At 40.8% G+C, this 25594-nt stretch overlaps 1 protein-coding gene across 1 annotated transcript in view; it reads left to right on the forward strand.

Annotated features, from left to right (window-relative positions):
- The first annotated feature begins 16852 nt into the window (after positions 1-16852).
- Positions 16853-25594, forward strand: part of WARS2 (tryptophanyl tRNA synthetase 2, mitochondrial) — a 39003-nt gene continuing 30261 nt past the window's right edge. Inside the window, exon 1 of the mRNA XM_066341186.1 lies at positions 16853-16957. Coding sequence (XP_066197283.1) covers positions 16904-16957 — 54 coding nt within the window. The 5' untranslated portion in view covers positions 16853-16903. The remainder of the gene's footprint in view (positions 16958-25594) is intronic.

A 25594-nucleotide genomic window follows, 5' to 3' on the forward strand; every position in this document is an offset into this window, starting at 1 on the left:
GATTCTTAGGTTCTCATTAATATGTATCTATATTTGCAGACACAGCATATTCACAGAGATTGAATCTGAAAGGGCACCCTCATTGTCACTTTGTGGCTTCCCTAATGTAAGTTTTACTTACCAAGAAATCAGTGTGATTTATTTTTCCATGCTTCTGATATGATGTTTGTGAAGCAAATAAAAAACTTCTGACCAGATCTATCTGGCACTGCTTTGCTGCAAACACTCCTGACGGAGTTGGTGTTGTTCAGTCTGGAGAAGAGAAGGCTCCAGGGAGATCTTATAGCACCTTCCAGTTCTTGAAGGGGCTACGAGAGAGCTGAAGAAGGACTTTTTAGAAAGGCATGGAGTGACAGGACAAGGGGAAACAGCTTCAAACTGCAAGAGAGTTGGTTTAGATTAGACACTGCAAAAATTTTCTGTACTGTGAGGTTGATGAAACACTGGCCCAGGTTGCCCAGACAAGCTGTGGGTACCCCAGCCATGGAAGTGTTCAAGGCCAGGTTGGAGATGGGGCTCTGAGCAACCTGGTCTAGTGTCCCTGCCCATGGCAGGGGGTTTGAAATTACATGATCTTAAAGGTCCCTTCCAACCTAAACCATTCCTGTCCTAGCCTGCTGCACCCTTTGGTATAATGGACTCAAAATGAGATAAGTCATCTTAAAAAAAACCCATGGAGAGTGTGAGGACAAGAGAAACAATTTATGCTATTTAAACATGCACTTTTTGCCCCTCAATTCTGACAAAGGATGAAGAAAAAAGTAGTTTACACTTCCAGTAAGGACTCAACAAAAAAAGTTGTTCTTGCTGGCCGAAAGCATAGGCAACTGTACTGCTTGAAATAGATGTGAGTCTCCAGCACGGTCTTAAATCCAAAGGGACACGCTAGAGGATCCATACTAGGAATCAAAAGTATGAAAGCCATGGCCCTTGGCAGGAACAGAGGCTGCTCAGTGCTGCAGCATCCCTGCATATAGCTGTCAGTAGATCTGCCTTACTGTCACTTACAGAAAGGACTCAAATCTCTCCTCAAGCACAATATTAGAGATGGGCAATCAGAGACCTAATTAGCAGTGACGGCATCAGGGAATGGAAGATGGCAATAGGGCTGAAGACAGCTCAGGGAAATATTTTTCTTTCAGACAGACCCTGTACACTGACACTCTGCACCCAGGGATCACCTTCAGCATCTGACCCAGCCCTCCAGCCTTCACCCAGGTCTCAGAGGGAAGGCTGAACACCCATCTCTGTGCTGTTGCCACATCTCTGATGCTCTGCCGGGTGTCGCTGAGACCCGGGCAGTCACGTTCCCTGGGGGCAGCCAGGCTTCCAGCAGCAGTGAGGCAAAAGGCAGCTGCCATTCGTCCCAGCACCAGCTGGAGAAGCCACAGCAATGTGTAAAGAGTGCCAGCAGTGAAAACCTCGGGGGAGAAGAGGGAAAGAAACGACGTCACTCTAATGGAACCCTTCCCTGCCTGACTGTCTGTCTGTCTGTCAGCAAGGACTTCTGAGTCAATAAATACCAGTCAAAATGCACAAGTCTGGCTGACCTGCAGTCCTCCCTTCATCTCTGGAGAAAATAAACATGGGCTCTGGGTGCTGAGCTTCTCTGTTTTCTTCAGAGCCTCCATTGTACTTGTGTTTGCAGCATTTCAGCCAGCAACACTGGGCAAGGTTCACTTGGTACTCCCAGGAACTTGGAGGAACTCCCTGGTTATTATGAGATTACCCTTCACTGCAAAATAAACAGTTCTTTACAGATACCCTCTCAGGGGTGTTCCCTTACAGATGTCCAGGAGTCAGGAGGGGTCAAGACAGGAGGGATTTGACATATTGTGTAAATCCTCTCGATGCAAGCTGCAGCCCCCAGAACAATGCCACTCACTGTCCAAAACATCCACAAGAACAGGGGTTGCCTCTGGAAAGCCTAAAGGAGGCATCCTGGCTCACACCTCAGCCCACAGCAGCACCTTACGTGTCTGCAGGCAGCTCAAAATTGGATGCAGAAGGGAGTTCCTGATCACTCATGTCTCAACAGAAAAACAGTTGCTATATCCCAGTTTTCCCCCTTCCTAGGGGATATTCTGAGTATGGGACTCTCTTGCCCTCTTATTCCACATCTTAATTGTCCTTGCTATTAGTCAATATTCACAGTATAGTTGTCAAACTACTGATTCAAAAACAGAAAGCCCAGCATCTCTCATGTTTTCTCTTTGTTTGAGGATGAATGACGGGACAGAAATGTCTTTTATTCTCAACTTGCAAAGCAGAAGCAGCAGCCTGCCATTTCATTCAAATGCTTTCTGCACCATGTTTCCCACACTCCAAACTAAACCCTGGTGCTGATAGGTCCCTCCAGGCCTATTCTCCAGGACCATGGTGCTACTTGCCACGAGCCTCATCCCATTCCCAATTTCCAGTCCCAGAATTTCTGTACCCTTTCTTTGACACTGTAAGAGCACTATTTTACATATAGCTATTTTACATATACATAATACATTATACTATTGCACATATACCTGGAACACACCTGACACATTAAGACACTCTATCAGCAATTCAAACAGTCAGAAAAGAAAACTATTTAAAGATATTTTAATCTGGCAAGGAAGATTCAGAATTATTTATTACTTAGAATTAAAAAGAAGAGATATTATTATTGTCAGCTTTTGACAACAGAGAACAGAGAGGATATTCTTCAGCAAAACCAGAATATGTAAATAAATATATAAAGTAAAAATATATAAATAAAATATAAATATATATAAATAAAAATATATATTTATATAAATATATAAAAATATATATAAGTAAATATATATATAAATATCCTACAGGTTTCAGGTCACTTGTCTCCTGAGTCATTGGGTCATTCTGAAAGCCAAAGCTGGTTGACAGTTTGCAGAAGTTGCTTTCCGGTTTTTCACCTAGAGCACTCTTGTTAACAATGCAATCCTGTAAGCCTGAGAACCCCTGCAAACACCACACCACAACCTTGAGGCTGAGTGGGTAGGAAAGTGAGCCATGCTTCCCCTAATGTTAGACAACAGAGTGGCCCAACAGGACACAAGGGTGAAGAATTCATCTCACAGGTGGTGTGCACAACAATATGTGACATATGGTGTTCAACAGAAATGTCTCACAAGAAAAGGCAGAACAGCAATCCTGTGTGGTGTGAGCTGGTCTGGGGGCACAGCCTGCACTCTTGCACACTCAGAGACTGCTTCCCAAGCTCTGCACCCCATGGAAAACTCACTTACTGTAAACCGTGCTCTAGAAATTGTAGCTCTGATTTTAAAAACACTTCTGACTATTGCAGTTATGTAAATAACTGTGAGAACCTGAACCACGGACAAACCATTGCAGCAATCCAGAGCTGCCTTGGAGCTGGAAACAACAATTCTCACATCACCTTCTGGAAGCATTGACACATTTATTCCACAGCAATGGAATCTGGCACATTCTCCTAACTCATAAACATAGTATTTTACCAATATCTGTAGTCAGGTACTCAACGTGAGTTTCTGGCTAGTTTGCAAACCAAATGCATGCAAAGCCAGGGCAAAACAGATCACAGGTCTTTGTGACAAGGGAAGTAGTTGGCACATGGCAGCAGCAAGGCTGAGGACTGTGATCTGATACAATGCCTAAGCCATCTACAACTTAACTCCTTCCCAGGCACATATCAGAAAAAAAAAGCCCTGAGCTATGCTTCTTGGAAACAATACTTCACAAAACAAGGCCCTGACAATGGAGATAGATTGCCTGGAGACATTGTGAGGCCAAGAAAAGATAAAAGCTTTCTTAAAAGAATGGTTGAAAATATTCATTGCCATATTGTGGTGATGACTATTTTCAGCAGATATGGGCCACAGCTGCACATGTTTGTGTGAAGAAAGGAAGACAAGAATGAAAGGATTTTTTTATATCATTACCATTTGGTCCCATCCCATTGCAGAATACACAGAATCTGGCTTTGCAATGGAGGCATTCTTTTGAATCCATATGGCTTGAAACCAGGGCTAAGGTAAAGAGTTGTTAATTAATTTAATTTAAGCCGTTAACGAGATAAAGAACCTAACTCACTTTGCAGCAGTGAGTTCCTGGCCAATAGGCTAAACCAGGTCAATGTACTGTATGAATAATATGTTGAAAAACTATTAGTGTTGTAAAGTCAAACACTCAGATGTCAAGGATCATCAGCAATAAGCCTGACCTTATTTCAGCTCTATCTGTGAACTTCTTTACCACGTTTAATTACATGACCACACAACAATGTTCCATTGGATTTCTGTTGAAGTTTCTGTATATTCAAGGTCTTCTTTTATACTCACTGTTCAATAGGTGCCTCATGTTTTAAACTGCATATCATCCAAAAATTGCTCTGAAGCCTGAATCATTACTTTTCTAGTTTTAGTTTTGGGTGTTTTTTCCCTCTTATATTTAATTTATGAAATTCCAATGTGTGGAAATTCCTGTTCTGTTTCTGGAGACAAGTATCTGAGGTCCATGCCTCTCCCTCATCATGCTTGCAGTTCTACCTGTAATGCTCCCACCCTTTTCTCAGAACATCAAGATACTGAGCTCAGCAGATTTTAGTCCCAATGCCTTCATTGACAGTACTGCAGTCCCAGGTCCCTACCTTTTGCAGTCTTGTCAGAAAGGTTCCTTCTCCTCTCCCATGGTCTGTCAGACAATCACTGAAACCACAGTGGAGGGAGCAGCACTGTTCATCTCCCCCGCCTTGAGACAGTGTGGGCACAACACGTACCCCACTGCTCCCTGGAAGATTGGTCTCCACCTCTGGGGTTGAGAATGGGCAGAAATCCTTCAGAGAGCATACGTTTCTAATGTCTTTGTGTGAAGTGGAGCTTCCTGAGGCTCACAACTTGACTAAATGCAGGAAAATTTTTGTGGAAATGGGCAAGAATACATTCCTGACATCAGAGGGACCTTCCACACCATCTGCTAATCAAAAGACAACTCTTTCATCCAAATTAGGTAAGGATTATTAATTGTTACTGGCATTCCTTTCAGCTTTTTTTAGCATATGCGAGAATAGTCTCCCAAAACGTTTTTTGAAAACTCGGTTATTTATTTTTTCCTCCATTTTTCATAGAAGAGAGAAAAGAAGGATGCAAGATACAGAGATTAATCCCTGATATGGGAAATTTCATCATAGTTATTTCAAATGTAGCAAAGTCCATACACAACTGAAAACAAGGTGTTACAATGATGTGGCATAAATTTTCAACATATATTATTATAAACATTTCCTTATATGTTGGTTATAACAATCAGTTTTCAGGATTATTACTGTTAAATTCAACACAAAACTCTGATTGGTTCTCATATGGATTAAAAGGTGTGCTAAAGTCTTGCAAATCTTAATTCAAAAACTCATTAGTAACCCTTCCTACATTGTATTGAAAAATTTTGGTTCAGTCTGAGCAACCTCTTCAACTCCATTCCCACAGCCAACCCACAGACATCATAATGCAGAGTTTTACCTTCCTGTATACAAGACATGGATGAAAACAGAGCATTGCAGCAGAATGCCCCCAACACACATTAATCAAGGAATCATTAAAGACTCCAAACTACCAGCCTGGGGACTCATCTTCCTCTTTTTCTGCCAGGAGCCCATCTACGTTACCAAATTCCACAGCCATTCTCCTTCAACTCTTTATCCCCACCCTAACACACCTTGGACTCTGCTTGGGGTGGACATTTGTTCATGGCCCATGCTATGCAGATCACATGGAAAATAGTCTGGAGAAGAACAGGAAACCATTTCTCATGCTAGAGAACAGAAACTAGAAGTGGACCAGCAAAAGGCTTACGTCCCTCATTCCTGTAACACTGTGGCCAGGGTGAGTTCCAGTTTTTTATCAGTCTTAGCATCAGGGTTGAGTATTGATTAGAAAATCGAATTGCCTTCTTTCCACAAAGGCCAAAGGAGAAGGGAAATTTTCTGGCTTTGGTGAAGTGCTTTGAAAGGGGATCCCCATGAACACTAGTAAGGGAGCCAGCAGTTCTGCTGCCTTGGTGTAGCTGGTTTGTGGACAAACAAATTACTTCAGCTTCCAATCCTGTCAATCTGGAACACCTCATCACCACCAAATTAGTAAAAATTTATTTTTGCACTTTCTTATTCTTTAAAAAGTGAACAAGAACCATGTAAAAAGTGCTAAGTAGCCAGTTGTCTGGGGCTTGAAGGCCAAGACTGGATGCCAGTGAGGGAGCAGGGGGTCTCTTTCTCACCTAGGTAATGATTATACGAGCCCCATAAGGACATAGTTAAATCAAGTATTAAGAAGACTGCACTTAAGAGGGGGAAAATATGTCAATCACACTTCGCCTTTGACAAAAGGAAATTCCTTGAAACTGAGAATGGGGAGAGAGCGGGAGGGAGAGTGTCTCGTCATGTGGGTGGCCAGGAAACTGGAGGCCAGAGAAGTACGAGTGAGAGAAAGAGCAAGAGACGGGGGGGAAAAACCCACCAGACTGAATTCTAATCCAAATGCTGTGAGGCGTTCACACCAGGCCTTGTGAGAATATTAACAAGGTTACAGGAGAGGGGCCTTTAGCCTCGGGAATTATTAGTGAATATGGAATTATATTTGCGCAAACACAACCAGATGCAAGCAGCTAAATGCTCTGCAGATGTGAAAGGAGACAGAGTGTGTTCCAAATGGGCAGCAGCTTCATGTGTTTTAGCCCTCCATCATGATGCCTGGCCGCCTGTCAGAAAGGGCTGCTTTTCTGAAATGGCAAAAGGGTGGGAGGGACAGGCTCTTTTTTATCAGAAATTTGAACATGGGTACACTTTAGGGTTTATTCTTTTCTTTACTCTTTCCCCCGACATTAGCATCTCTTGGTTGACTGATTATCATGCTGAAGATTACACCTTGACTACATTCTTTTATATGTCTGTGCCTTAGGTTAATTTCCTGCAAGTTTTCATTTCTTGCCCATTTTGCTATGTCTTTTTGTAAAATCTCCCTCAGTCTCTTTCCCTATTTTTCTTCATTGTTTGCCCTCTCTGGTTTTAGTGTCTGACTCCACCATGGCCTGAGCAGTTAGCCTGTATGCATGATATCGCAGGCTGTTTCCATTAGAATGAGAAATTGGTTACAAGAGCTAGGTATTTCTTTGAAGTAATCTTGTTTTACTACAAAAAAAATCCCACTTCTTGAAATAACAGTAAGATTGAACAAGAATGTGTTGCTTTGCTCATGATCCCAGATCTGCTTGCTGTCAGTGCTCTGCTCAAAAAAGCTCCTTTCCTTGGCTTTCTTTCAAGACCATTGTGTATTCGCTTCATTTGTTGTATCATAATTTTTGGGGTTGCTCCCTTCCTGCTTCCTCCCGCTTTCCATTGTTTCAATCACTCTAATCGATCCTCCAACTCTGCATTCAATGGTTATGTTGGGACAGTGGACTCCATTGTTTAAGCTATTCCTAAACACTCTCTTAGAGTGGAAGGTGACCAGCAAATGACTGTTCATCCTATGGAACTGTAAATATACAAGAATGGAGATCTGCAGGCTTCCGTAGATATTTTAACAGATTACAGTTTGACTTGGTTGAGCATGCTGTAATTTTAATTACCTGAACAGTTTGAATTCCTGTTAAGAGAGGTCTTGCCGATTTACTTCCCTGACTCGCAATGTTTCTTTTCAAAAATAATCGCAACATTCCTACCCTATGGCTTGTGCAAACTTGTTGATGATGTTTGCCCTCATGTTTTTCATCTTTTAAAATATTTTCTGTCACCAAATGCATGTTTCAGAGCCAATAAAGTACTCTAGAATTAGGTAGAATCTTCAGACTCAGGCATGCTTTGTTGATTCTTTACTCTCCATAAAAAAGTACAGTGTACTCTCCTTAGCAGTACGGTGTATTGATTAAAATTTTTACAGTAACTTGAAAAATGTATATATTGATTTACTTTGAGATTGAAAAGGAACCACTCATTGATACCTTTCTTTATCTCTGATCTTGTTGAACAATAATACATACTCCATAGAGCCAAGAGTTTATGAGGAAGAAGGCTACCCAGTAAAAAGAGAGAGAGGGTGGAAAAGTATCATATTTTCATAGACAAAATGCTTATTACTCTGCGACAAAAATTGTTGCCTAATAAGAAATTTGTTCACTTTATTTTTAAGGGGGAGTCAAGGCAACCAAAAGAGAAAGCAGCAAAAAGAACTTCAACCTCCCCTACAAAACTGGCTAAGAGCTGTGCTGGCTCACACAGAAGCAGAACTCTTTGTAACCTTGCACAAAGACTTTACTTCACTTGCTTCTTGTAATTAAGCTGGTTTGGATAGTTTTCCTGTTGCATGCAATCTCGTTTTCCCTGAGGCAGGGCCAAGAGGCTCCTTGGTGGACCACGGCCTCCCCTCAGCGTGGCTGCTGCTCCCCAGTGCTCAGTGTGGGCCTCAGCTGGTGGCCACGCTGAGAAGGCTTTTCCCCATTGTTCCCAACGGGGTCTGTGTTTTATGATGCCTCACAGTATAGGCAGCCACTATCTCCCCCGAGGGCAGTGGCAGTTTCTGTTTCATGGAGAACAATGGATGATGGTGGCCAGTCCAAAAGGGAACAACTCTGCATGGGGGGAAAAACAACAACAACAACTTTTAGTAACAAAAACCAACAGCAAGTATGGTCATTCACATGAAGCCTCTGGGAGGAAAGCACCTACTGTGCCAGGCCCTCTTTTAAGGGAAACTGAGGGGAAGGTGGGAGGCACCATGCTTGTCTTCTGCACCAATGGGGAAACAAACCAAGAGCCCTCTCCCTGGAGGAGTGATGAAGAGGAAAGTGGACATATGCACTGAGTCTAGGGCACAAAATAAGAAGGTGGCATAGCCGGGAGGCTTTGCTGTCACCCCCAACACACCTGATGCTCTCAGCAGCTGGTCACTCCACCAGAATTAAGAAGCAGCTTGGCATACAAGGGGAGAAGAATCATGTGAGACAGGGGAATTTCTCATATTCGCAGGATAAAGACAAGATAAGGGAATACAAACAAGCGGGTATGAAGAATAATTGATGATGGGGGGGTGACAAATCAGGAGGAATTTGGAGTGCAGAAAGCAAAGGGTGCTAGAATTTGTTTCAGCAGCCTTTGATAGCTCTGATGTAACAAAGCAGCTGCATACCCAGTCAAAGTGTCCCATAAACCATAGGTGGTTTGTGCTTCCCAGAGGGGAACACAATAGGCAGAGAACAGTCACAAAAGTGCATATAAAAGGTAAAATTAAAAACATAACAACTTTGAAAAACTTTGCCTAGGAATGTTATTAAATAATCATGTGAGAGTGATCTTTTTAGAGATAATTATAACAACTCTGCATTTTATGTACTTCATTCTTTCTAGAAATACACTTGGCTGTGCCATAGCTACATTTTTTTGAAAAGAGTTTATATTGGTACTTCATTAGTCTTATGATTACTTTGGTTATTTTGGTACTTCATTAGTCTTAGACTACTTCATAGTCTTATTTTTAGATTAACATAAAATAATCAGTAAAGTGTATATTGAATTGTACATTAACTGGATGTTAAATCATTACCAGTTCAACTGGTGTTAAGCCCCTGATCTCATTTTAGCAATTAGCATTTTTATTAACCACAAGGAAGAAAACAGGAAAGTGCTGCTAATAAAGTTTGCAGATGATACGCAGCTTAGTGGAATGATAAACTGCATTGAGCTAGTCATACACAGCTGGGTTGTTTGGTAGGAGGGGGAACTCATTCAAGCAATGTGTCTGAACACACATAAATGGAAAAGGTCACACACTTGGAAACTAAAATACCTGTCTCCCTTACAAACTGTGGGACTGTGGAAAACACTGACACTGAAATTGACAGAGATTAGATAAAGAAAATTTGAGCTCAGTTTGGTGCAGCAGCTAACCCTGTTCTCAAATATATAAATGCTATTTATCGTTCTATCAATCTGTGCATCATCTGCAAACTTTCCCAGTAAAGTTTCTATTTTTTTTTTTTTTTTTAGCAAATGGTTGAGTAGAAGCAGATGAATGATAATGAGAATAGCAATAGCATTGCAGCACATTTTGGTGTTTGCCCTGAACAGAAGAGCTTGAAAAGCTGAAAAGATTAAGGAGGCACAATTGTAATTTAAAATGTGTAAAGCCTATTTTACAAGTGTTGGAGGAAAAAAAAGTCCACGCTGTTTCTTTAAAAAATAAAAATAAAACCATTCTTTGATTATAAGAAAAGAAGATTTCTTAAACTAAAATGTGTTTTAGCTTAAAAGGCAATGAGGTTACACAATCTAAAACTGGAAAGTAAAATTAGAACTAATTTATATTGGAAATAGGTATACTTAATAGAAACTGGAAGTATTATGAAAATAAATAATAGGATTTACATCAATGTCTTTACATAAGTGTCTGGTGACTAATAACCCCCAATTTAAATGCAAATTACATGAGCAGATCTCTCTGTACCCTACTCTCACATCTTCAGGATCCTTATTCCAAGAAGCAGGATGAAGGATTCACTTTTTTATTCTTTCTAGATTGTCTTCAGAGTATCTTGGAAGCCATGTAAGTCACAGGCAAATGTTCACACTGTAATAGATCCTCTAGAGAAAGTGAGAGAGATGTCATATTAATAGCCACTGTAAACAGCCAACTGTGAGTTCCCTTACTAAACTGAACAACCAGAGTTACAAAGCATGGATTCGCACTGTGGATTCCTATCTATTCCTGAATTTTCCAAATCTTTGCTTACGAGGATTTTCCTAACAAGCAAATTCTTAATTTTGCCAAGCTTGTTTTGAAACTTTAAAGCTTCATGGTTTCTTCATTTTTTTTCTGTTAATTCTAGTATTAATATTTGAAGACTTGCATTTTTAATATGTTCACAGATATGGAAATATCAACATCAACTGTGTATACATGAAGGGGATTTGGAAGATGAAGGAAATTATTAGGAGACAGAAGACCATTTTCACTAATAATGTTCCCCAAAGTAAAACTGTTATTTGAAGATGTGCTTCCACTTTGGAAAGGAAAAAAAATCACTGCTGCATACCAGCAAAAGCCTCCTCAGTGCCTGAGACAATTACAAATGAAGAACCAGCCCAGATGATGATTCTGTCAAATTGTTTCCCAAATTTGTTCCAGTTTTGCAAACAACAGATCTCTGGGTTCAGTGGGGTGAGGGAGTACATGAATCCAGTGTAATATATTTTGGTTGATATTTGCACTGATGCATAACAGTAAGTTTTAAAAGGAGGGCATTTATGTAGGAGATAGGAAGGTCTCAGGGCAGCTTCCAAACAAATACATTTCCTCCTTTTGAGGGCTAAATTCCTGCAAGAATAGTATGAGAAAGCACTGTATATCTGGCTCCAAGTGCTTCTTACATCTTTTCTCTCCTTTTCCAGCTTTGTGTTATTGAAAATGAGACAGATAAGGACAATACATCAGCATTTTTTTTTCCTTGTGAAGTCTATTGACACTGTACTTTTGGGCTTTTTTCTGTGGATTTCATTTGACTTAGATGGGGTAAGTACATCCATTCACCATTTCTAATGACACTCTCTAAGAACACTTATCTGGACGGCAATATTTGTATATAAAATGTAGTTTCAGATACAAAAGACAGGAGTTATTAAAAGCATTGCTTATGTTACATTCAAAAATTTGTCAAGCATTTTAAAGATACAGAATAAGATAGCTCTCCGCTGGAAACAATTGAAGGTCTCCTCAGACATCCAGGCTGTATTACTCACCGGAAATAATAGCAGAAATGGGTTTTCTATTTACTGTAGTAAAGCAACCTTGTCTATAAACTCCTTATTGCTGCTGCAAACCAAAGGTGTGTGTCTGGGGAGGGCAAGCTTTTCCCCTTGATGTTCCAGGACATGGAAATACAATCCTTTTTCAGAAACAGATGTTTGCAATAGAAAACTTTCACTCCACTCTCTTCTGTTTTTAATCTGCTCATGACAGGAAACACAGATTCAAAATGAATGTAAAGAACACAGTCACCATAACTGATGATAATACAAAAGAACACGTAGGAAAAATTTCTTTTTCCCCACATATTATAGGGAGAAAAGGTTTACAGATTTCAGAAGATTCTAGGTGTTTTTATTTCTCAGTGCCTACCAACACAGTGCTTTTCAGAGGATACAGCTCTCAGCAATGCTTTGATACTACCAACAGTTTCAACATACAAGAGACAAGAAGAGTACAACTCCTCTTCCTGCTCTCTGCCATATCTTCAGCACTTCCAAGTGACTACCCTGCTAAAGCTTCACTGAACAGACAGATGTATAAAAATGGTCAAAAGATTCTTCCATAGCATTTATAAAATACAAAATGAACAGGTAAGAGCAATTGATTCATCCTCTTCAGCCAGTCTTGCTGCTAACCTCTAGGCTCTCAAGAATTTTGAAGACATGCTTTTTGAAGTACACCAACCTACACATCTCAAGTGAAGTTCTTTATGTGTGAAGGGTTTGACTGGACTCTTTCCTGTGCTGTTCAGTTGCCTGTTCAAACTTCTCACACTCTTCTTCACATCACAACCTTGTCTTCCTTCTCCAGTTTGCCTAAATCCCTTTTCCTTCCTCTTTCATTCAAGTAGTACCTTGATAATGACAACCTTCACTTGAAAAACAACAGTATTTGCATATTGATTTCTGCAAATTCATTTACCATCCTGTGTTTCATGTGTCTCTGATCTGTGTTCACTCTTTTTTTTTTTAACTGTGAGCTTCTTGGAGCGGGAGCTGTCATCTAGTGCATGCTTGAGTAATGCACAGCACAAAGGCATCCTATTTTAGACAGTATCTGAGCAATGCTGTAGCAAACAATAAAAACAATTGTAGTTATAATTACCCCTCCCACAGGTACATTAAAGTACTGATCACTCAGAAATTGAGAAATGACAGTATCAACTCTGTGATGTGATTTAATTAATTTCCGTCTTTTCTTCTGTAAAAATATAATGATACTGTCTCTAGCTATATCATAGTATACTACTCTTTCTGCAAAAGTCTTGCTTTATTGAGTATTGTTAGTTTTTAAAAAATAATTCTTTTCTACACAATGGTGTCCAAATCTTTCTTTCCGTAAGATTTCCCGTCATAATCCCTTCATTGAGTAGAAAGTTACTAATTTCCTTCTACATTTTTGTTACTTTTATCAGAGGATGTGAATGATTCAAGAGTATTAGTGAAATTATTTTGACAATGCTGACTTGAATAGCTGTTACTCTATCTTAAAGATGGGAGATAAAGTGCAATTTAAGCATAAAATGTAACTCTTTCATGTTAAATTAACAGACAGGTTCTAATATTTTAGACTGCTTCATGTTTTTAGCATATGGTACATTGGAAGCACAGTAACAAAATAGCTTTTAGCTAGGAGTGCACAGAATTTCTGATATTTTTTCAGGTGAGGAACAAAAAATATTTTAGTGTACATGATTTTCACAGTGGAAAGGAATAAAGCCAGGTTTTCAAAATTTATTCAGCTTCTTCAACAATTCCTCCATTTTACACTCTGCAGCCAAAACTCCAACCTCTAATTTGTATGTTAGGTAAGACAAGAAGGCTGTGCATAAAAATTTTCTACATATCCCTAACTGATCCCCAGAATCTTGATCACATCATAGAATGTTACAAGCTCCTATGTAAAGCATTGTCTCTTGAAGGCTTCATGAAAATAAAAATTTTGTGGGCTTTAGTCCAGCTCCAGAGGTCTTCCTACCTGGAAAAAAAGAATCACAACTTTTCTGTTCTGCTTCTAGGACTTCCTGCATCTTCACTAATTACTTAACTGTGCATGTGCCTAGTCTTTTCTTGAATAATTTTACAGCTATCGTGTGTAGCTATTTCCCTGATTTTTAAGCATGGAAACCCAAAGCGGACTTAGGAATTTCTGACTGGTACCCCAGTGCTAAAAACTTGACTACGTGAGCTACAGGACAGCATTAGCAAATAGATTTACTTGTCCAACACAATCTCTAGATCTCTTGCAAAATCACCATGCTCCATGGGACACATGCTGATCTGAAAGATTTGGGTTAAAACTCTTGTTTTTAAGGCCACAGTCAGTTTGGTGGTATCAAAACCATCAAACTGCACTGGTGACATTTTGACTGAGTTCTGGTTTATCAAATTTTCCTGAATTGGGCTCTGTAGCAAATTTCTCACATCTCAAGTCGTGAATGGATTCATAATGTACATTGGAATAATAAGGGTAGGGGGAAAGTGTCTAGGAACAATACACAAGAGAGGCCAGAGGTATTCTGGCAGCATTGGGAGATTTCAGAGGATAATAAATATTAGCAGTGAATCCTTCTCCTCCTAACTTGGCTATCTGTCAGGATGCAAGTTGTGTCATCTTCTCTGAGATTCTCAAGCCAACCTCTTCCCCATCTCACCTGCCTTACACCACGCTCCCTCTCTGCCTGCACCAAGAACATCCCATGCTTATCCTGCCCCTGCCAGATTTCTGCCATAGCAGTGGGCTCTTCTTGTGTTAAAGAGCTGTTAAATATTGTACTGATTTTTTTTTTTTGTTCAGCTTCAGTTTGGGTTAAATAAAGACTTAAAAGTAATAACACAGGCTCAGTTCTGCTTAAGGAAAAAAAATCCAACTTTAATTCAACTTTTTACTTCAGTTTCAATTTAATTTTAAAACACGCTTTGCTTTAATAGAGTCCTATTATCTGTATGGTCATGATGTTTTTTGTGTTATTTACAAGTCTGTCAATATTTGTGTCAACAGCACATTTCAAAATAAATTATTCAGAATCTGTTTCCAGATTACCAGCAGTATTGAGCAGGAAAAAGGACAAGCCACCATAAAACTCCACTATAACAGCAACTTTTGAAAACCTGTCATCTAATCAGCCCTTACCCATTTCATGTATGTTTATCAGAATTCTCTGTGATATCTAAGTCGAAGGTATTAAAAAAGTCTAAGAAGTATCACGTTTTACTGTTCCATTTATTAACTTAAATTCTAATAACCTTGAAAATTAGCACTAATGCTTTTTCAGTAGTATTAACTTCATCTTCATTCTTTAGCTTTTTTATTGCTGAACTCTACATAGCTTTTTTCTTCATCATTTTGACTCAAACCAATGTTTAACTTACTGATTCATAACCACATTATAATATTGATATTTATTAGATGCTGAAAGCTTTCTCCCTGGTAACCATCCAGGAAAAGATTTTTTGGTTTAAATTATTTGCAACGAAACAATTGTCTTAACGTTTTCTTATGGCATCACATTGCATGAGCTTTCTTCACAACTTTTTGAAGGTAAGTTTAGATTCCATTTGTCTCCAGCATCCCGCTCTTCACGGCATTAGACTGAGATAGCTCTACCTGCTCTATTTAGTCTCCATAAGAGAACAGTTCTAGTCGGGAGGCAGCGAGTAGGGCAGCCCTCCCACCATCAGGGGTATTGCCTGATGCTTCACTCAGATCTTATCTTCACTCTTCATACTAGGAGAGCAGCCACAGGCTTTTGTCCAATCATTTTTTGGTCTCAGAACTAGAAAATCTCAAAACATATTCAATTTTTTTCAGCTTCTTCCCATGTTTCCCACATCAAGCTTCATGTCATTTTTGCCTAGTTATGTTCTCAAAAATGGCTGACACATTTTTTTCAGCAAAAACTGAATAAAAACATCAAAGATGAACATCACACATAGAAGTCTTCAGCTCGAATTATGAAAAATATTTATAGTGATGATGTAAATGATGAAAAAAGATCACATGTACGATTTCTGGGTTCAAATTAAAGTTCTTAAAAAATCAAAGTCAATTTTTTAGAATTTGTATCAGAGCAGTGCCTGGGAAAGTACATTAAGATTACGTTCTTATGTACTAAGCACTTTTCATACATGGTTTTAAAATACAAAAATTGTCACTAAACAATGCATCGGAATGAAAATAAATAAAGAATTATGTAAATTCACAATGGGTTTAACTACTAAAACCGGATTTTAGAGTTGGGAACATTCCATAGTAATATCGTGACAGGGTTGGAGTGGGCTACTGGCAATAGTCACCGGCCCAATGCACAGTGCCACTGGTGACAGACCTACACGGGCACTTCCTTTCCTGACCGCTGGGTTGTTTCCCTGGAGCCTGCAATAGCAGATCCCTACAGTCACTATCCCAGATGTGTGCAGACCTGCAGATTTAGCCTGGGTCCACATCACTGAACACTGGTAACAAGCGTTTCGTGGCTTCCCAGCCTGGGGATTGAACTGGGGAGAAAGGAACTGGGGAGAAACCAGGCACCTTTTGAAGAGGAGCAGACAGGAGGTTATAACTTCTTCAGAGGTTTGTCAACCTTTGTTAGTAACTTCAGTGTTTCTTGCTTTGGTTCTGCTCCTGGCGCAATGGAAGGGACATGGGCACAAAGACCGATTTGGGGACACGCTGTGTCTGAGGCGCTGGACAACGACAGCTGCTTCTGCCTCAGCCTTCGGGCAGAAAGCAGCTTGGGGAGGTTCCGCGGGGGCTGAATTTAGTTAGACAGCAGGGGCAGACGTACGAACTTTCCCGCAGCGGCCACGCTGCGAATCTCGTCGTGGAAGAGCTGCCGTGGGCAAGGCGCGGCGGCCGGGAAGGGTGCAGGGATACAGGAGGCCGCAGACGGGACGCGCTGCTGAGAGATGCCGTTTCAAGGGCACCCCGCAGGTGAGGCAGGAGCCACGGGAAGGAATTCCCTCCACCCCGGCAAGGGCCCGTGCCAAGGCCGCCGCCAGCGCCGCCCCTTCCCGGTAACCGCGCCCCCCCAGCGCCCGCTCCGGCACCGCGCCTGCGGGACATGCGCGGACCCAGCCGGCCTCCCGCCCCCCCGCCTCTTCCTTCCCGCCTTTGCCATGGCGACACCGAGTGGCCTGATCCGGGCCCTACACCGCGGGACCCTCGGCCAGGTAACCGGCCTGGGGCATCTCCCCCGTCGCTTCCCGGTGTGCCCGGTCTGGCTCGGGCCCCCGCGCTCCGCCCGCGGCCGCCATCGCGCCCCGTGCCGCGGCCGGCTCCGCGCATGCGCGGGGCAGCGGGAGCGGGGCGGGGCCGGCTCCTGCCGCCCCTCGGGGAGCGGCGCTCCCGGCCCGTCCTTCCCACTGCTGTGCCCGTCATTCCCGCTGCTCCGCCCGTCATTCCCGCTTCCCGGCGTGTTCTTCCCGCTTCCCGGCTCGTCCTTCCCCCTTCCCGGCTGGTTCTCTCTGGCTGCGCTCAGCCGCGGCGGCTTTGACTCCGCGGGGCGCTCGGGCAGCGGAGAGAGGGAGGCCTGAGCCGGCGAGTGCCGGCGTCCTGGCCGTCGTTCAGGCGCCGAGATACCGCTGGGGCTGTGCGAGGTTTCAGCGTCAGTCTTTGCTTTTTCCCTTTTGGTTTTAACTGCACCTACCGGCTACAAACTCCCGTCTTCTCCACCATGAAGGAACAAAACAAACCTCCTAAGTGTCCGAATGTCAGCCCCTCCGCTTGGTACCTACACGACCTCGGTGGGGTGTAGCGTTTAAATTACTTAATACATTGGCGATTTTCATTGTAACCATCAGAAGCCTTCCCTCCTATCACTCCCCCACACTCTATTAGAAAATTGAAATAAAGGAACAGCTGATGGCTTTGATTGTATAAGATAACCTTAAGCAATCAGCCAAGTAGGTATGTATTCAGTGACCTTGTGGTTTTGGGCAACCTCCTTCGTAAAGTTTTTAATCTATGAATAGCTTGCCTTAGAATTTGTAGCCTTGTTTTTAAAATGAGTGGTAGAATTTGATGACAGTAATACTAACATTGCATCATTTTAGGGAATTTTCCCCCTAGCTGGACAATTGGCCTTTTCGTAAAAATCCTGGTTTCACGTGTCAGCCACATCCTGAATGGTATGGCATGTTTCAGTAATGGAACACATTATTCAGAATGGTTGCCAGCATAGATATATCTCATGTTACTTGTGAAAAGAAATAGGGTAAGTAGAAGATGAAAGATTCCTTTCAGTTTCGTGGTGTAATCTGTATTGTCTGTGATTTTGCAGCAATTTCTGTTTCCCTCAGCCATGGAGTTGATATTTTGAGCACATCAAGCTGTAACACACATTAATGCACAAAAAATTGGTGTATATGGTGGCTAATCTGGGTAAACTACACACTGCAGGACTATTTCAGAATGAGGATTCTTAAAATTACGAAGTCAAGGCATATTTCTTTGCGTTCTAAAACAGCTAATATCATGTTGATGACCTTGATTCTGCCCTTTCTATTGAGGAGGCAGAGTGAAAGCGAAAGAGGAAGAACCTGTTCTGCCATATGAAGCTTTGATAACTGGTATTTTACTTAATAACTGTGTTCTTCCTACTAGTTGTTAGTGTGAGGCAGAAGTAAGGTTTCTTCTTATAATTTTGTTTCAGAATTCATTTATGTATAAGACTGCATTGAATTGTAACAATATAGAAGAGCTAAGGAATCAAAATATGGCATACTCAATGAGCTTGTTGGATGCTTCCATGTCTTGAGGTGCTTTGATTTAATTTCATTTACGTATGCCTAAATCTTCCTAGGATTCTAACAATTAAAAATCTGAACAGTTACCCTGTCCCTGTAATAGGTTGCTAAAGCAGGTCTTGCGAAGATACCTCAAACCACTCATTATTTTAACATTCAAAAGTTCCTTGAAAATATTGAAAGGATTTGAATATGCTTGTCTCTTTCCTGATGCACATGGTGACTCTTTTGGCTCTGTTCAGTATCACAGCAGATGCCCTCCCCTGCTTTCATTCCTCCAGCAAAGAAATCTGGTTTATCTTGCATAGTAAAGAAATCTGCTCTGAGTGAACATTGCTCATGCTGTATTTTAATATTTACTCTGATGTGCATTTCTTTCCCACCTCTAAGTCACCTGTCAGGTCAAGATTACTTACCAGGTGCTTTAGAACATGCTTCCTTCCTTCTTTAAATGTTGGGAAAAAAAAAAAAGAAACACGAAGTTAGTGTTGGTTCACAGATTCACAGAATATTCTGAGTTGGAAAGGACCCACAAGGATCATCCAGTTGAACTCTGAAGTAAAATCCCGTATGCAGGTTGAAGCCACAACCCTGGAGTTATTAGCACCATGCTCTGACCAACGTTGTGTAGCTTGAGATCACCCACCCTCAAGTAACAGCAGTAATTGAAGGTGTTCCTCTGGTTTTAAATTTGCAAGTCCAGTGTTTTGGGATTCTGTCACTTTTCTCTCTCACTTTACCCTCTTATGTCTGTCTGGAAAGAATTGCACTGGAATTGAACTGGTACTTACACTGCATCTACAAAAGAATTGAGGGGAAAAATGGCTTCCTTATTTATGCTGTTCCTGTTGCCAGACTGGACTCGGGAGTGGTTCAGCTACTTCAGTAGGCAGTTCTGAACAGATCATGTATTTGCTGCCTGCTTATGAGGAATATTCAAATTTCAAGCTGGAAAAGTGTTTGCCTTCAAGCTTGAGCAGTGTGTCTACTAGCACCCTCATAGTTTTGATGTTTAATTGTTTGACAATGCAATCACAGTCACTAGAAGACATTATTTATCTGGTTTCCGCTTTGTTTCACTGTAGTTCCCAGTTCATCACTATGCTGGATTTACCATTGTCTTGGTTTGGGAAGACAGGTATCTCTCAGGGAAAAGCTGGAGTTTCCCTTGGAATGAAGAATATAAACCACCACCCCTATCTCCTTTTTTTCCAAATATAAATTTGTAGTTTAAAGCCTTTAGGCAAAAAATTTTGGAAATAGACATAGCAATTCTTTACTAGTATGTATAACAAAGCAAACAAAAACAACAACTACAGCATTAATAACAAAAACAGTACCAAGAACCTCGAGGGCTTTGCTTCACAAAAACCCAGGGCAGTTTGGTCTCAGTGCCTTTGTAGGGTTCTCAGAGCACCAAGCTGGAAACAGTGGAAAAGTCTCGGGCTGGTATCTGGGATGCCGGGATGTCCCAGCAGGGCAGGGGCAGGGTGTCCCGGCAGGGCGATGGGGAATCACACCATAGCAAGAGGAGCAGTGCTGACCAAACCGTGACTGCAGGGCAGGGCTGGCCCAGCTCTCCCAGGGCAGCAGAGAAGCTCAGAATTCCAGGGTGAGCAGATGATGGCAGATTTCCCAGGACTGGACTCCTCCAGAGAGAGTGAGCTCTTCTAGCAGTGAGCAGCAGCCCAGCTGTTTGCTCTCCCTGAATGCTGAAAAACAGCGTGCCAAGCTGCCTCAAGCTCTGTCATTTACCTGCCCCAAAACTCGAGTTATCTCTCCCTCCAAGCTTTGACCACCCCTTTGATTTTTGTTAAGTAGTGTTAAGTATCAACACTTAGTTTCCTTGGTAACTTATGGGGAAGAAATTCTTCAAAGTAAAAAGGAACAAACCTAACCCCCAACAACCATGCTGTGGAAAAGTTGCTCTGTACATTTCATTGTACATATTTCTAGTACACAACTAAAATTTGTAAGCATAATGAATGTGGTTAAGAAGAAAGTAACTGTTTGCTGGAGAGATTCATTACATTTGGAGTATCTTGACTTTTAAGAGCTTATTTTCAAATTTCCTGATTTACTCTTCTTCAGTGCTCTCTAAGCCAGGGTTGTAGAAAGTCATTTCATCAAGTCTGTTTCTTTGATGAGACACTCTTAAAAATTGCAGCTACAGGCACTCCAGGGAATTACTGATAAAATCATGAGAAATCCAACTATGGCGTAACCTGTCAGTAGGAAAATTTAATCTAAGGTGAGTCTGTCAGTTGTTGGTGTATGTCCTGATAAAACATGGATTAGGCTTACTCTTGGCTGCAAAGGGGAAGTAGAAGAATGGCAAAGTCTTGCTTCTAATGGTCTCATGCATCACTAGATGGCTTTCCAGACACTCAGCTGGAAGAATACATTTAGGCGTTATTTGCCTTCAACAATTCAGGAGTCCTTGGTTTAATTTTTATTTTCTAGTATCAAAGTAGCTATCCCTATTACAATTACTATAAGGATACTCTGATATCTGTATTACTTTTCTTCCTGAGAATATCTTTTAAGGAAAACAAGAACTTTGCTGCCTTTTCTCCTACCCTAGTCTTCCTCTTTGGTAGGAAAGCCTTGCCTGGCCTTCACACATATCTATTACAGTGGCTGTATTATTGTTACTAAGTTGTACATTTTGGTGTCCTACAACCTTCATCTCTTGTCAACTTTCACAGGAGTGATGCATCAGAAAGTGAATTCTCTTTTAGCTTTATGTGGTACAGAACTGCATCTTCCAGCCATAAGACTTGATGTTTTTTCAGTACAAAATCCTTTCCTCTTTGGTGTTAGAATTTTGTCTTTTTTTTTTTTTTTTTTTTTTTTTCTGGCACTCCATGTTAGATTTGCTGTAATGAATCTCAAGCCACTGACTCTAGTGTATGATGTTCAGGTCATACAAAGAGAAAATTTGTTCAAGTCCCACAGTTCCAAGGATGTTTTTTTCTACCTTTTGGTGAGTGTTGCACAGAAATTATCTCTGGTGAATGTTTAGTCAGGACCACTGCAAGTACAGGATCTTCAAATCCAAGGAATCTTAGCCAATATAGTGATAATCTTAGCAGCCCATTTAGGAATGTATCTGTTTCTTTATCTTTAAAAAAATACTACAGACTAAATTCCTGAATGTAGTTTCTCTGGTGTGCTTTACAGTTCATGACCAAAGGTGGTGCGAAAATCAAGAGGCATTTACTGCATCTTACTCTACTGTGGCAGCCTAATGCCACATTTGCTGTTCTTTTCCCCTAGTTATCTTCTAGGCCATTGCAAAAGATGGGTTTTGTTCACTGAGTATTGATGCTAAGCAGACTACCTCCCAGACTGCTCCTCTTTTCCTGTCTTTTTGAAGATGGGAATGTCATTTTTCCTTTTTTGGTCTTCTCATAGTTTTCTGGGCCTCTGTGAACAAACCTCAGTGATTCTGGCCAATATTGTCAGTACTTTAAGAGGAGATCTTCAGATTGTTTGGGCCTGATGAAATTTGATTTACTTTTTTTTGAGGAAGTATTGTTCCTTCTGTATTCAAGCCACCTGATCATTCTATTGTTACTGTGCTAGTCATGTTAATGACTGGTCATGTTTCATATCTTTTAACAAAGATGGCTGTGAAAAAGTCACATTAGATAAAAACTGAAGGGTTTTTTTGGAGAAGACCATTAAAATGCTTTTCCCCAGATTGCAAATAAAATCTTCAAAATCTTTAGCTATAGTTACCATATGGGCTCCAGAGAAAGGAAGTAACTGAAATTACCAGACCCTAATCCTTAAGGATTTCAAAGATTGTAGTTAAAGCTACAGTGGGAGAGAGAGCTCAATTTTCAGTATCATTCAGATGTGTTATGAATGAAATGCAAATAATTTAAAAGCATCCATGTTCCCATCTTGAATTTGTTGCTGTCACATAGGGGTCACTTTGTTAACCATTAATGAAATGAGTCCCCAGGTGCATGTTACAAGCTGCACACATACACAGGTTACTGCAGCAGGTCAACTTCAGAATGCATGTCCAGACACTGGTGTGCTGAAGTTGATGGATGAGCAGGCAGATTTTTAAGAGCTTGCCCTGGATTTATGATTGGGACAGTCCCCTGTGTTGCATCTCTTTCTTCTAGAGAGCATGAAGGTTGGAAGTAGCAAAGTGCTTTTGACTGAGGAAAAAAGGGTGGAAATGCAAATACCTGTTAGGCCGAGCCCCCGATGTTTCCTGGTGACCAGTATGGACTGGTTCAATACATTGTGATATACAGGACCTTTAGGAAAGATAAAAGAAGACATTCCAATTAAGGTAGCCTCTGTGTGGATTCATATGTAGAAATTGGTGCCTTCTCTTTTTTTTAATTTCCTATTTTCCTGAATTTTAACATTTTTTACTCTTGTTTTTGGTCACTGAAAGTTATTCAGTTACCCAGATCCTTATGAAATCGACTAGATTTAGCAACATATTCCAGCCTTTGGATTAAACCTCTGGTGTCTGCCATTCAGGCTGGAATGGAAGTTTTTCCTAACCAGTCATGTGTTTTTATTCTAATCACTAAGTAGCTAAATAAATAGGTAAATCATAGGTAAATAATAACTAAATAACATATTTAATCCTCTAGGGAAACTGCCTTATCTTTCAGATAAAGCAGTGGAACAGTTCTTTATGCAAGAATGGAATCATTAGCTTTTGTATCATTTTCAGAGCAGAAGGCAAGTTAGTACACAATGAGAATACATATTTCTTGGGCTTTCACTGGATTTGAGAGATCTCAGGTTTCCACACAGATTCATTAGATTTCCAATTCTAGAGAGACTGCTTGTAATCTGTTTTGCTTAGTGCCTTGTCTCTAGTGGATTTTGACCACTGTTGTAGCTGCACGGAGAGAGCCCCCACTGTAGACAGAAATGAAGGACCTTTGAGGTGTGAACGGGTCCTATTCATTTCCATAATGGAGTTCTAACAATAACATCTGGCAAACATAGATTGTTTTAGCAGGAAACAGCCCTTTATTCTGGCATCTTGGCAGGGCTTGGGTAGAGTCCCACCATTCTTTCCCCCTCTGGCCCTTGCTTCCAGTGTCTTGACTAAGCCTGTTTTTTCTCTTGAGGGACTTCTGTTTTTATTAACATGTTTTTGTACAGTGAGTTTAATGAAAGATGCTACTCTGGCCGTCGTGGATGTTGAAGTTTTGTGTGAACTCTTCCAGTGCTTATGCTGAACAAGCACTGTGAGTCAGTCGGTAGCACATCACCTCTGTCTCTAGACAGCAGACCAGGGTCCCATTTTAATGCTGGTTCATTGGCAGATAGAATTTCCATTTACTAATACAGCAAGTGCTATTCTAGACACTTAACAATTACTTTTTCCATGACACAAGTTGTGGTTTATGATACGACTCTAGGGTTAGATGAACAAACATCATGTGGAATTGATTCAAATTGCAGCAGGATCAAAAGTTGACGTGAAGAAAAACTCTGAGTCAGTTAAGTCACCTTAGATCCTGTATATTTTTGAGTTTTGCTGTGTTTATAATCAGTGAATTGAAATTGTTTTCCCTTTGATTATTTCAGCCCTTGACTAACAGTATCAGTCTTGGAATGCCCAACTCAGACAAATCACATTGCAGATTTTATAATTTTCTGCTGTATCCAGCAAACCTGTTTTAAATATATTTTTGCCTCCTGAAATAGAAATCCACCTTGAGAGTGTACTGAAGTTCTTGCGGCATGGGAGAGGAAATAGATACATATTTGTATATATGTATGCACAAAAAAATAGACAATGAAAGCTGTATACTTACTTTTTCATTTCCCTCATTCTTGTGCTGAAATGTGATGATTGCTACTAGAAGTGAAATAACTGCTTTTACTTCTAGCTTCAAGTTCTATGAATTATGCTAGGACATGCATCTGCTCCTTGGAGCTGGCCAAAGCAATAGAGTGGTGAAGTTGACCCAGTTGCTTCAGTGATGTCTGCACAGTAACTGAATAAAGAGTAAGTGTTATGTGAAGATTGAAAATAGGGGTTTCCTCAGTTTTCATGGCGTTGCATGTAGTTCATGATATAAACTACTGCAAGGATGTTTTCTTTGTAACAGGCAGATAAAACCCTAACATGCCTCATGTATTTAGATGACACTTCCATAACTGTTCAACTAGGAATTTCTTTTTGTTTGGAAAGTCTGTATTGTTTATGGATAAGTGGTTTGGAGCCTTACAGTACAGATTAGAAGGTGAATTAAATGCTTCTTATTGGGATTTCAAAGTGTGGTAAGCCCATGTCATTCACTTATGTAGGTGGGTGTCAATATTTATATTCCTGTGCAGGAAGATCCTAGAGTTGGATAGTGCTGTATTTCCATTTTTGAAGCTCAGAGCCTCTGTAAGATTCTTCCAATTCCTAGAAGTATTCAGAAGCCGGAAGGAGATGAAATTATGTACATTCTCCATTCTGACAGATGGAATATGTGTCGTTCTGAATCCCATTAATGTTGTTTCTGATCACATACACTCAGTGACAATCAGTTATTATATGTTGGTCTGCACAGTGTCATCCTCAGAGTCTGGCTGACCTCTTCATCTCATTTGCAGGTTATTGGACAGCATTAAAAAAGAAAGTGAATTGCAAATATCTTCACAACTTCCTAGTCTCACCATCGTCTTTTCCTTTTGCCAGGTGCATAATTCTGACTTTGAAATCTGTGTGTGATAGCTGTACCTTGGGAAAGATGTAGCAGCGTTTCCATGTCAATAAAAGACTCCAGGCTTCCTGATGATCTCGGCTAAGATTCACATAGCAACTATTTTTGTCATTTGTTTTCACACTTGTGGATGCTCCAATATCCCTGTCCTTGGCAGTGACATTGCTAAATGGCTTGTTTTGTCTTTATCCAACAGTCAGGAGCAGTTCTTTTCAGGGATTCTCACTTAGTCCTACGTCTCATGGGCATTCACTTCTCTGCTTACCAGCATTGTTTTTTACATGAAAAACAGCAAGGAAATATGGGGAGGTACAAACTTTTAACAACAGACCCATGTTATGCTATCCTTTCT

This window comes from Sylvia atricapilla, chromosome 2 (genome assembly GCF_009819655.1).
Source record: "Sylvia atricapilla isolate bSylAtr1 chromosome 2, bSylAtr1.pri, whole genome shotgun sequence".
NCBI lineage: Eukaryota > Metazoa > Chordata > Aves > Passeriformes > Sylviidae > Sylvia > Sylvia atricapilla.